Source organism: Myodes glareolus, chromosome 22 (genome assembly GCF_982192425.1).
Source record: "Myodes glareolus chromosome 22, mMyoGla1.1, whole genome shotgun sequence".
Classification (NCBI taxonomy): Eukaryota; Metazoa; Chordata; class Mammalia; order Rodentia; family Cricetidae; genus Myodes; species Myodes glareolus.
The window spans coordinates 23,675,926-23,689,050 of record NC_142047.1 but is presented as its reverse complement, the minus strand read 5'-3'; the positions used below and the strand labels follow the sequence as shown (position 1 = coordinate 23,689,050).

Sequence of the window (13,125 nt, the reverse complement as noted above, 5' to 3'; positions counted from 1 at the left end):
ACTCTTAACCAGGGCCCTGAAGTAGAGAATGGTGTGTTTTCTCAAGTGGTTGAAAAGCTGCATTCATTAGAGTAGGCATCTGAGCAGGGCTGCATACATGCACAGCTGGAGATGGGCTTTCTAAGGTCTTAAAACCTGTATCCCGTTTTTCCATGAGCACCTGACATACATCCACAGAGAATTCAGTGGTGGGAGTAAACTCCTCCGTAAGTATGTGGTTCCTGGGGATTTTAAACAACTCTAACACTTTATTTAGTAAGCCCTCACGCTGGCCACAAACTACCTGACACTTTCGTAAACTCTCATTCTGGCCACAGACCACCTCTGACGCTTTAGTAAACCCTCATGCGTCCTCCTTCTGTGTTTGATGATCTCTCCCAGCAGGAGGTGGAAGATGAGTCGAAGTTCACATTGTATTCTTCTTGAAAAATATTTCTTCCTAAATTTGGGGGTAAGCATTTGCCAAACTACACCCCTACACAGAGGCATCTTCCTACAATAGTCTCTATTTGTCTTTCTCGATCTAAGGTAGGTGGAGACAGACACTGAGTTGGTCTTAAAATGGACATTTATCCTCCAAATTGAGGCCACAGGTACAACCATTCCCCTCCCTATCCCCTGCCCGTCCCCATAACAAAATTCTCCAATCTTCTCAATGATTCATCTTTGGCCATGAAGCATCTTCTATGGAGTAGCTTTACCTCGACTTTCCTGGGCTCCTGAGGCTGGAAGAGTTTCCCACTCACAGCTCAGTGTGTACTGTCTGTGGTGACTTCCTGGCCCTGAGCTCAGTCCAGAAGGTCACCTCCTTATCTTTCAGTCTCTGAGCTTGCTGGGTGGTGGCTCCAATGTGCAGGTACCCTTCCTTCTGGTCATACTCTGGCCAATATGGCAGCCCCTTCCCATTGGGGTTCCTGGAAACAGAATTTCTTAAAAGTTACTGTGTGGTCCCACATTCATATGACATTTCTAGGGATTCCTGGTTTATCTCTGCCAAAGGCTTGTGCACAACAAGAAATTGGAGTGCACCGTTGTCAGAGAACTGTGGCTACAGGGTGAGAATTGATTGCTTATACCTTAAAATCCACCTCTTCCCAACAGTCACATCCTGCCCAATAACTTGGCAATATCTTTGTACTGTTCTTACCCATTCCGAGCAAAGTTGGCCCAGAATTTCATCACCATCTTGCTGAGGTTGGTCTCCTCTTCTGAGGAATTACCTGTGGGAAATATGATTATTTATATATAATATTATATTACTTATATATAATATATATAATATTACTTATATCTATATAATATATATAATATAATTACATAATATTAAAACTCAATATGCAGTTCATGATCCAGCAACAGCTTGTTATAAATGCAGAACATGGCTTCTAACTCAACAATTGCTGAGTCCAATTATTCATTGCAGGAAGGCCATAGTCAGCTGGTGTGCACTTTCAGTTTGAGAATGAATGATCCAGGACTCAGTAACAGTCATGCTCTTCATTCCTAGCTGGCTTTGTTTTCCGAACTCACCATCCAGTTCTTCCCTACTCTGGCTGCAGATGCTGCAGTTCAATCATGTCTTGTATGAAAGCATTTCTGGTATGTTGTCTTTTCTCAAGATTCCCTTCAAACTTCCATAGTCACAGTTTGAAAAAGATATTTGAATATAAAAACATCCTAAGACATACCAAATTGGGAGATGCCCAGAGTGTGTTATCAGCAGCCATTGAAATGGAACAAATCACACGAACTACTGAGAATTAATGTATTAAAGATGTTCATGAAAGTGTTTTTAAAATATTATATTATTTGCTATAATATAAGTACAAGACAAATTTTAGACAATAGGTAAGCATATAGACAGATGCACATGAGATCAGACTCATGATCAGCAACTGCTTGACATCTTCTTAACTCACATTCTGATATGCCATTTTAAGTGGGAAATCAAGCAGCAGAATTCTTATCTTCAGGTGGGGGAATTTGGAAGACACATCTCTGTTAGTTATATTAGTGGTCAACAACCTGATATAAAGCATGATACCTTCCCTGTGGTGTGCTGGAGTGGGAGAAAGCCTCGGCACCTGACAGTTTAGCTCATTCCTGTTACCCTGAGTTGGGAAATAAATTTTAATAGAGGAGAAAGGTGCTCAAGGCCACAGAAGCAAAACCGGAACCCAGATCTTAACCGCCAGCACACAGGGAGCGAAGCACTGTTACCTCTTAAAATCGGGGCTCCGAAGACGGAGTAGAGTTCATCTCCATGGTCTCCCATCACTGTCTTTGGTTTCGAATCTGATGAGAAGCTTGGGTGATATTGAAACTCGTACATGTAGGTGGTGGCTCCAGCATCTGGGGAGACATGGATTCATGCACAGTTCATGTTACCAGGCGTGTCCTTGGATGGTGTCATGTGAAGGAAGCCCTGCTCTGCAGCGGAGCAGAAGACATCTTACATCACCTGGACGCGCTCAGCTGTCATGAAGGGGAAGTGGAGGTGGTACTTGAGTCAGGCGTTCATGGACTTTGAAACTAGTGAATAAAATACACTCCCCCAAAAAAACCAGATAGGAATTCACGGTAATGTTCTGGTGCAGGTTCATTCCAGGAAGACTCACAACCACGAAGCGTCTTCTAGTCAGACTGGTGTTGAACACTTCCCCATGTTTCACTCACTCATTTCCAGGAGTCCAAAGCAAATCCAAGTACTTGCCGAAAGTGCTATTTATGTTTTTAATTAATGTTTTAAATTAGCATAAAAGTAGTGGGTTCCATTATAATATTTCCACATATATTTTGTTTTATTTGTATCTTTACCACATTGCCCTTCACACCTAATCCTACCACTTGCTTGAGCCTTTCCTTGTAACCACACCCTGCTATTCTACCTTTAGAACAATACCTAACATTGCCCTCTTTCCTCTACCCTCTCCCTGAGGTTTGCCTCTATTCTCATTGTCCTCTTTCTAGTTTATCTCCTCCATGCACATATACATACAATCTTAAGTCTAAACTCCACATATGAGGGATTCTCATCATATTTATCTTCCTAAGTCAAGTTTATTTTACTTAAACATGATTTCTCAGTTTATTTTCTTGCAAATATGATAATTATTTTCTTTATAAAATTCCACTTTGTATATACCACATTTTATACCACGTCCATCCATTTGTGAAGATCTAGGCTAGTTCTACTTCTTCACGATTGTGAATAGTGCAGTACTGAACATGGGTATGCAAGTATCTCTGTGATATTATTATTATTATTAACATTTACATTATGCAGATAGTGAATATAAGTCTTTTATGCATCAGGAATAACACAATGTATAAAGCTGCCATTCAGAAGAATAAAAATAAACAAAAACTTACTGATTAATTAATTGATTATGAGTAGACACATCTTATAGAAATTAGTAGAGCTTTTTAAGGTGAAGTAAAGAGATACTAATGAATAACATGAAACCTGTTAGCACAAATGTCAAAGATATAACTAGAGCTGTAATGATCTTGCATGTGGCAAGTGAATTCCAAGTCCTAAAGTTGAAAGTCAAAAATAGCACTAACAGCTATAACTAATACAAATATTCTATGACTAAAATAAACTGTCCTTACAGAGTGATGTGATTTCTGACATAAAAGACATAAAGTATGTGGAATGGGGATAGGAAGTAGAAAAACAAACCAAGCCTAAAGCTAGAGAAGGGAACAAACAAAGGTCAGACAGAGATGACCTGTGAGGGCTGGGAATGCAGTCCAGTGACAGAGTTCTCACCGAGAATGGTTTGGAAACTGAGTTAAATAGCCAGAAAGAAAAGGTGGGGGTGGGCAGGGAAAGAGACAGAGAGATTTGTGAGAGCATAAAGGGTTAAAAGGTTTTGAGGATAAAAATGAAAAATCTTACACTAGTTGCCACAGGAATTCAAAAGCTCATAAGAGATTATTACAAACAACTGTATGAACACAGACTGGATCGCCTTGAAGAAGAAGATGAACTTCTAGTTCAATAAATATTACCAAAACTGAACTAAGAAGAAACAGACAATCTGGAGATCAATAATGAATGAACTTGAGTTAGTGATTCATGTTTTTCATCCAAGAAAAGGAATGTTTTCCCTGAAGGATCACGGCTAATATTTAAAGAACTGGGAACCATGTATCTCAAATTCTTACCAAGATTCATCAAAAGTCAATGGAATATTTCTAGCTTCTTTTCCATGAGGACAGAAACACACAGATATGAAAATAAGACAAGGCACTACAAGAAAAGAAAACTAAACCAAGTTCCTTAATGAATACAGATGGGAAAATACTCAACAGAACACCAGCAAACCAATTCAGTGACATATTGGACAGATAATTTACCACGGTCAAACAGTACTTAGACTTGTGAGTTTAACGCACATGGAGACTATGCTACATCATGTTACAGTAGAGGACAAAAACAGGCACCTTGTTGTATGCAGAAAAATATTTGATAAAACTTAACTTTCATGATTAAAAAGTTGACCAAATAAAAGAGATGGAACACATTTTTTTTTGAGACACACACATTTTTTTTGAGACAGGGTTTCTCTGTGTTGGAACTCTGTAGACCAAGCTGGACTTGAGCTCCCAGAGATCAGCCTGTCTCCACCTCCTTGAGTGCTGGGATTAAAGGCATGCGCCCCCACAACCTGGTGTGAGATGGAGTATATTTTGACACAATAAAGGTCATGTGTCTGGGGTCAACATAATCTCCCAAAGTACCTACAAATAATAAGTAAATAGAATAAAATTACAGCAGAGGAAATCAACAAACGAAAATCAGATAATGTTTCCTCATACTAAAACTAAATTGTCTCACTAGGAAGATGTCTTTCCTGACCTCTTCCTGCACTTTTCTCCTTACGTGTTGTGAAGTGAGCATATTTGCTCCACTATGCGCCCCAAAATGATGAATCTCACCTCAGGGACACAGCAGAAGAGTCTTCTCTTCACATACTGAATCCATGACTAAAATCTCTTCCCTCACAATGTTTACGGCAGCCATCTTGTCTGGGCAAAGAAGCCTGACTTCTACCCCCAGTCCTGGTAACACTAGGAGCCCTTTGCCTCAAGGTTTTCTCTGGTTACTGTAAACTGCTCTTCCCATATGCAGCAGATCAGAGCACACCAATGACAAATGAGCAATGGTAGATAAATATCCTTTCCTCTTGCTCAGAAGCAATAACCCTAAAATCACTCGTCTGATTATTCTCAGAGTTCCCCAGTGCCAACTGCCCACAGTAGGCAAGTGCTTAGCTGTGCATCACTGACTGACCTCCATCTCCTTCCTGCGTTACTCTTCATCGCCCTCAGTGATGTTCCCTGGGATCAACTTGAAAATTAACTGCTTATAATTGCAACCTGCCTGAAGAGCCTGCTACTGCCAAGAACTAAACAGACAGAAATCTTTCTGTACCAAACTTTGAGGCCTCACCACAAGGAGCTTCCACATCTGCCGAACCTCAGAGGTTGGCAGGTTAGAGACCAAATCTGGGCAGTGTGTTGCCCCCATTCCACTGCTGAACTCACCTCTGTAGTCACGAGACACAATCACAGATGGTACACCAAACATCACATCCGCAATCAACTCTGAGAACAAGGCTCTATTTCTGATTGGGTCATCTGTGTCCATTGAATACTCCTCCATGGCAGCAGGAATCCCACCTTCCGGTATGTTCTGAAATGGATGAGCAAAGTGACCAACTCCAGTTGAGCAGTGTGGCTTTTCCAGCCAGTTGAGAACATTTCATTGGTTGTGAGTTTTCTGTATTCTGTATAGATCCCCCCTGAGGTGACAAAATCATAAAGTTGGAAAACATGGGTACAGAGCCCGAGTGAGTCTCAATTCTTTCTTTGCTAAGACTGAAGTGACGATCGTGAACCTGTGTTAGTCCAAGTTATGTCCTCTGCGTAAACACTATGGTTGTTTAGCTTGAGGTTCTTGTGAGACTCCTCACAGTGGGAGTGGGGCTGTCTCTGACTTTTTGGCCTGCTCTGGACCTTTTTCTCCTACTGGATTGCCTCATGTGGCCTTGATATAAAGGCTTGTGTCTCATCTTATTGTAACTTGTTATGCCATGTTTACTTGCTATTCCTGTGCAGGCTGAGGCCTGATCTTTCTTTGAGGGGAAGTGGAGGAGGAGTGGACAAGGTGGGGGTGATTGGAGGAGTGGAGGGAGGGGAAACTGCAGTCAGGATGTAATGCATGAGAGAAGAAAAAGAAAAAAAAAGAAATGGTTGGTAATTTGGGCCAGTCCCTCAGCCAGTTACCGTGGACTGTAGGATGCTTACAAAGAAATAAGCAGTCTTTGTCAGGAGCCATGTGACCATCTTCCTGTCCAGTTTTACATCAGTTGGTGGGAATTCCATTAGCTGTTTAAAAAATAGTTAAGTGTTTGTGAATTCTCAGGAATAAACAGGAAGAGACAACCAGGAAAACCATCCTGCCCACTGGGAGATGACGGCTCTAGCTCCTCATCCCTGGGTACTTGTTGACAGAGATTTCTGTCCCACCAGGTCCCACAGTCATTCAGTCCTGAAGAAATACACAGAGGCCTACTACATTAACTATAAACTGGTTGGTCTATTAGCTCAGGCTTCTTATTAACTAATTCTTACATCCTACATTAATCCATTATTCTTGTCTGCGTTAGCCATGTGGTTTGGTGTCGTTCATCAGCGAGGCATTCTCTTCTTGCTTCCTCTCTGTCTGGGTGACGACTGAAGACTGAACTTTTCCTCTTCCCAGAATTCTCCCATTCTCATTGCCCTGCCTCTACTTCCTGCCTGGTCGCCCCACCTATACTTCCTGCCTGGCTACTAGCCTATCAGCATTTTATTAAACAAGTACAAGAAACAAATCTTGACAGGGTAAAACCATTGTCTCCCAGCAGGTACGAGTCTCCCATGAGTTTAACAAAGATCAATAAAACAAGGAGATTTGTCTACAGAGACTGAAGGAGTGAGATAAAGACACTTACATACTTATTTATCAGTCTAGGGGAACTATGCTCCCCTAGGCAATGGGAGAACATGTAGACAGGGGTTAAAGTAGAAGCAGAAAGCCCAGTGACAGAGCAAAGGGCTGGGCGCTCACCATCCCCCCTTACAGTCTTTATAGCTGGGTTCTTCAATTACATCTGAAATTCCCCAGTAAGGGTTGCACTCTCAGCATGCGCTGACCCCATCAAGAACTCTACTCTTGGAACCCAGATTCCAGCATGGTTTCAGCAACTTAAGGCACTATGAGCCCCTGCTATGCCTCCCTGAGAAAGTCCAATGCTTTCAAGCAGACATTACACTTTCTCTAAGGACAACCCACTGACAGGAAGACTGGTTTCTGGCATCTTTCTTACATAAGTCACTATTGAAAGTGGCAATTATATTCCATCTTACTGAAAACATCCCCAGTCTTGGTGTCAGGAGTCTGAGTCCAGGTCATCTTTAATCCTTCCCTCCCTGTTATCTATTACTGGGTAAAACCTGCCCTGTTTCAACCACTGTTAGCGAGTTCTGAATCTCTAAGGAAGAAAACCTCTTCTTACCTATTAGAAACAAATCAGTCAGATCACCTTTCTGAACACTGTCCACAGGCACCGAGAGGACCCATGGGATCCATGAGACTTGAGGCGCCGAGTACAAGTGGGTCATTCTGTGCCCAAGCCTGATGCTCCTGAACTCTCAACTGCTTTCTTGATTTATTTTGGTTATTTCACTGGCACAGTTACTGCCTCTCCAGGCCCAACAGGCCTGGGAAAAACAATGACAACATGCTCCCAGGCCAGCACTTCTCAGATGACAGGTGACAGGTAACTGACAGATGAGACCCAGGAACGTTACCATGGAAGACGACACTCATATCAACAGGGACAGTTGCCCTAGACACCAAACAAGACTTGAACAAAGACCTTATGGGTGCACAGTTGGATGGATACTCGGAAGGGGGAGGGGCGCCTGTCAAACAGTTTTATTCATGCTCACGGTTGGCAGGATCCAGGCAAACTCTTGCTTGTTGATTCCCACTATAAAGGGGACAGTGTTGAAATTCTTCTCAGCCAGAATCTTTTCTGGGGCCTTGGGCAGCACCACTCCATCGATCACAGTTGGTGTAAAGGGATAGTACTGGGGAAAGAGCAGAACAGTGTCCAAAATAAATCACCAGCATCTTCTGCTCTGCCTATCTAAGGGGGCAGCTGTAACATAGACCTCATGACTGTAGAGAGTGGCCACAGACACTCAGGATCCTTAGAAGGGAGCTAGAATCTAGAGTTACAAAGGCCTGATTAGGGACGTCTATCTATATCAGGGTAATGGTGGCAAGGAAGGGGTAGAGGGGCTCCTTGACTCAAATTAATCCTGTGTCAGGTATGATATATTTCAACTGTAGCATATTGCCCTAGAATTAATATTTGTTGTTTCTGACACTATTATAGTGAGCTATTCTGCACTATTCCTTAGGTCTGTAAGGTTGTCCTGAATGTTGAATCAGTGGCTCCTAAACCTTTGCTTCAGGGGAAATGCAGAATGCAATTCCCCTGAGCCTCTCACCACAATGCCAACACCCTTATATGATGTGTGAAGTCCCATTTAAAGACACATTATATATCACATAGTTTTTTAAAAAATAATTAGTTGACATAGGATTTAGTGAAACACCAAGTGGGCAGGACTTATTATTTCTCCCATCCTCGGTGACATGACACCACATCTCTTCAGGTTCTCAATTATGCTCTACACTACAAGTTCTTCAAGGCTGTCATCCTTATGTGAAGTTTAAATTCATATATCCAAGAATTTACATGGTTCCTTACCTTTTCTAAAGTGTCATCACACAGTGTAGGTGACACATGACAACTGCCCAGAATGGCCTCTTCTGCAAATATCTTCCCCCTCTTTTGGGTGCTGTTTCATCAACACTGACTTCCTGCAGGTCTAATCCCAGGACTGTCTGACCCATGGGGCAGAACACCACAGAGTGAGAATTCTGTCCCCATTTTTCACTTTCTCTTTTATCGTAACCATGACAAAGACCCAGGACATAGTGCAATATTTTTTCTACAGTACCTTCATCCTCCAGGATGGAATTTCCCAAGAGGGACAGAGCTATGTTCCAGCTCAAAATCATATCCTGCCTCATAGCAAAGTACTTTTTAAAATTTTGTTAAATAACTAAACCAGTCTAATCCTGGCCTCAGAGACATCTAAGGGAAGTGATGGGTTTCTTGGTGAGGGAGTGACCAGGACAGGAGTGTAGGACGCTGATTTCACCATAACTGATTTCACCAGACTCTGGGCATTGCTGGGGGATGCAAGGACAGGAGGCCTGAGATGGAAGAATCTGCTGGAGCTTCCATGCTATAAGACACAGTGTGGTCTTCAGGATTGACATCTCGGGCTCCTACCTACCTACCCCCTGAGCCTTTGTCATGCTAAGAGGTTTGTGCTCAACAATGGCTCCCAGACTCTTCACTATAATCTCATCCTTCTGCTAGTGGGAAGTTCTAGGGTCATCCCTTCTCACAGGGCCACTCTTTGATCAAGAAATGTAATAAGAGAAGGATAAGAAATTGTTGAAATGCAGTGTGGCTCTGAGGGCTTCATCTGTGCTAGTCACATAGCTGATAGGTTGCAAAGCTGGTATTCTGGTTTCTCTGGGCTTTTGATGTTTTGTTTGTTTGCTTGTTTGTTTTGGTAGTAGGTGCAGGGTTGTACTAGAGATCAAACCTAGGGCCTTGTGCACATTAGGCAAAGTGTTCTAGTACTGAGATGAAGCCCAAGTCTGCATTTTGATCTCTTTGAAAGGCAGAAGCATCTCTCCTGGGTACTGTAATCCAGCATTACAGTACTAACTGCTCCTGAGACATCCTGACAACACTGTCAATTTCACGCTCTCATGCCAACATCAAGACCAGAGCAACCAGGAGAAATTTACAAGTCGCTTCAGCTAGATACCCAATACCTTGAGTTAGTCAGAATGGTAACAGTGTGGGAAATGCAATGAATAAAATATTCGAGGAAATTGCTGCGCCAAATGTTTCTGGGGCTGTACTAACGATCCAGTGGCTTTGCTGCTCTTGGCCTCAACAGCACACACAGAAATCCGTACGATTCCACCGAGGGCAATTTTACCAACTGTAGTTAACTGAAGACTAACACTGTAAGGGAGCAAGCTTTAAAACTTCCTTACCTCTTGGGTATCTTCTTGTAAATCAAACTTCCAGAAGTTCTGTGGAAATAAAGGCACATTATGGTGGTCAGCTTTCCTGATATAAAATCTGATCATTTAGTCTGTGCTCCTAGTTCCTCCTTGGCTGATGTAAGAGAACCCAGAATGGGATCCTTTCTGCCAGGAAACAGGCACAGAAGAGCAAGTCACAGAAGAGAAAGCTTAGGAATAGATTCTCAGTAATACCTCCAGAGCCCCCAGATCCAGGCACATATTAAGACATTAACTACTTAAGGATTCTATTCCAATCCATCTATTTTCCTGTCCAAAGCTTCAAAGAATAGTGTGCTCTAACAACAGAAAACTCTGACTCCTAGAAGCTCACGGACACTCATTTTCAGCATGTGTGCATGTGCACACACACACACACACACACACACACACATACACACACACACCAACAACTAAAGAAAGAGAGGTCAAGAATTTGAGAGAAAGCAAGAGAGAGGAGGGGCATGAGGAATGAAAGGAAAGGGAGAAATGATGTAATTATATTTTAACTTCAAAAGCTAAAAAATTATTTTAAAAAAGAAAGCACAAAATTTGTAGGTGGCACCATTGGCTGATACTGCTCCCAAATAGGTAAAAATAAACAAATAATTAAAAGTTAACAAAAACCCCTGTGTCTGGCACTTTAGAGTCAGATGAGAGAAGGCTGGATGAAGCCTGGGTTGAAGCCTGCAGAGAACGTTCACTACTCACTCACCATTTTCAGCGTGACCTCCATGAGTTCATCCTCCGTCTTCTGGCGCAGGCAGTGCACAAGGACAGCAGATGTGGTGGTTTTGCACCCAGCAGTGACAGCAACTTTCTGTAAGAGATTTCAGGCAACCGCAGAGGTCAAGAGCAGCATCAGTATCCAGCATTTGTGTAGACAGTGGGCTCTAACCTAAGTCCCATCTCTAAAGACAGCGAAGTGTTCTTGAAAACACCCTAGAGCAGCTGCTGTGATCTCTGGGGCCCATGAGCTGCTTTTTCTGGCCTAATTACATATCTAATTCTGGTTCCTTGTCTTCAAAATGAACAAAATATCTCAAGGAAAGCATCAACAGACAGTTGAAGAGCCAGGACCCAGGATTCCACCGTTTAGTTCAGACCCGTTCCCTCACTTAGTGATCATTTGACTTCAGCTTCTGGCACCCAGTGTACAGGAACTAACACAGGTGACTTGCACCCTGGCTCAACATGCAACCCGTGCAGAACTGCAGGCCATCTGAGTAACACGATTCAGAGGGAGACTGGCCAGGCACCAGCAGAATGTGGCTTAGGTAAGGCTCTAAAAGCTCCTCCTGTTCAACCAGTCATACTTCAGGAATCCCTTGGGTTGAATCTCATAGGCAGAAAGACAACCCTGCCCAGACCCCAGGAAATCAGGAGAAAGGAGACGAGAGTTGTCCAGTGCGGAGCTTACTTTAGTCAGTGAAGAGACATCCTTCATAAATAAACCAGAAGTGAAGACCACACTGCTCTCAGAAATGGCTCTATGGAAGAGGTTCTTGGCCAGAGGAGACAGCACCTGTGGGGAAAGAGGAGAGGAGGAAAAACTTTATACACACAAGAGAGTCAGCTTATCCTTTTTATAATCATTTTTGAGATTATAGTTAGATAAATTTTCCCCTTCCCCTTCCTCCCTCCAGCCTCTTTCACGTACCCATCCCTTGCTGAACTCTCTGATTCGTGGCTTCTAGTTCTTTACTTAATGCCATTTAAGTCTCCTTCTCTACCCCCTTCCTTCCCCTGCCCACTCATCGAGGGACTGCAGCGCTCAGTGGGAAGGAGGGAACCTCATCTATCCTTGCCTGCTTCTGCGACCTCGGATTGGAGATCCCAAACAAAACCTCAGTGTAGTGGAAGCAGAGTGTCCACTTAGAAACAAAACAGAAAGTGTACAGGTGCCGACACGATGATCAAAACCACCTGAAAGATAGTTTGGGCAATTCCTAGCTGCAAATTCTGCAATAGAATATTTATTACTCAGAACTTACCCTAAAAAAAGGTGTCCTGATAAAAAGGACTGAGGATATAGCTTATGGAACAATGAACAGAAAAGTGAAAGAGAGAGGGGCAGGGAAGTGTGAAATGATCAGAGGTGCAGAGGACATTTAATTAATATTGTACTTATTATAATAGAAACATTTGAAATACTTCAATACCCATATATTACAACATTAGGTAAATAAGCAACTTCTCACTTTTGATGTGGAATAGTGTGAAATTATAAATCAGAATGTTATGTAAGAATGTTTAATGTTTGGGGAGATATTTATACAACATTACATTATTAAGGAAAGTGTCGCTGTAATAAAGAAATATAACTAGACTGTATGAATCAGAGAATGGATAGAGATATGATGAAGAGATGATGAGCGATGGATTGATAGATTATGGGCAGATGCATAGATCAAAGGACACATGATAGGTGTGTATATAGATGTTGTAGATAGATTATATAGATAGACACATACATTGGTTTTTAGATGATCAATAGATGCAGATAGATCATAGATTAGTAAATGTATGGGTTGAATGAGGGGGAAGGGAGAGAGAGCGAGAGAGAGAATAGCAACAGATACCTTTGCTTAACTGTGAGTTAGCGCTTAGTAGTGTTTTTATGGGCCACAGAAATTTTCTATTTCTAAGCTTCTCCTAGAGTTTCCCTAAATTCCATTCCCCACATCAGCAAAGCATTTATATCTCCATGAATTTGTGCCCCACATCCCCTGTCAGGGCTTACTCGTCTCACTTCCACCCACTCTACTTCTCACCAACCCTCCAAGCAAAACCCGTCCCTCTGCTCCAGAGCCAGCTGCCCTGCCTCTTGGGTACTGGAATGTCAGAAGAACCCCTTGGAGTTCCCTGCTGACTTTTGGCAC

At 42.5% G+C, this 13,125-nt stretch overlaps 1 protein-coding gene across 1 annotated transcript in view; it reads right to left on the bottom strand.

Annotated features, from left to right (window-relative positions):
- Positions 1-550: 550 nt before the first annotated feature.
- Positions 551-13,125, bottom strand: part of LOC148118487 (carboxylesterase 1E-like) — a 30,148-nt gene continuing 17,573 nt past the window's right edge. The window contains exons 6-14 of the mRNA XM_087900217.1: positions 11,664-11,768; positions 10,959-11,063; positions 10,214-10,252; positions 8,008-8,148; positions 6,319-6,399; positions 5,557-5,704; positions 2,221-2,352; positions 1,148-1,220; positions 551-914 (exon numbers count right to left, since the gene is read on the bottom strand). Coding sequence (XP_087756343.1) covers positions 743-914; positions 1,148-1,220; positions 2,221-2,352; positions 5,557-5,704; positions 6,319-6,399; positions 8,008-8,148; positions 10,214-10,252; positions 10,959-11,063; positions 11,664-11,768 — 996 coding nt within the window. The 3' untranslated portion in view covers positions 551-742. The remainder of the gene's footprint in view (positions 915-1,147; positions 1,221-2,220; positions 2,353-5,556; positions 5,705-6,318; positions 6,400-8,007; positions 8,149-10,213; positions 10,253-10,958; positions 11,064-11,663; positions 11,769-13,125) is intronic.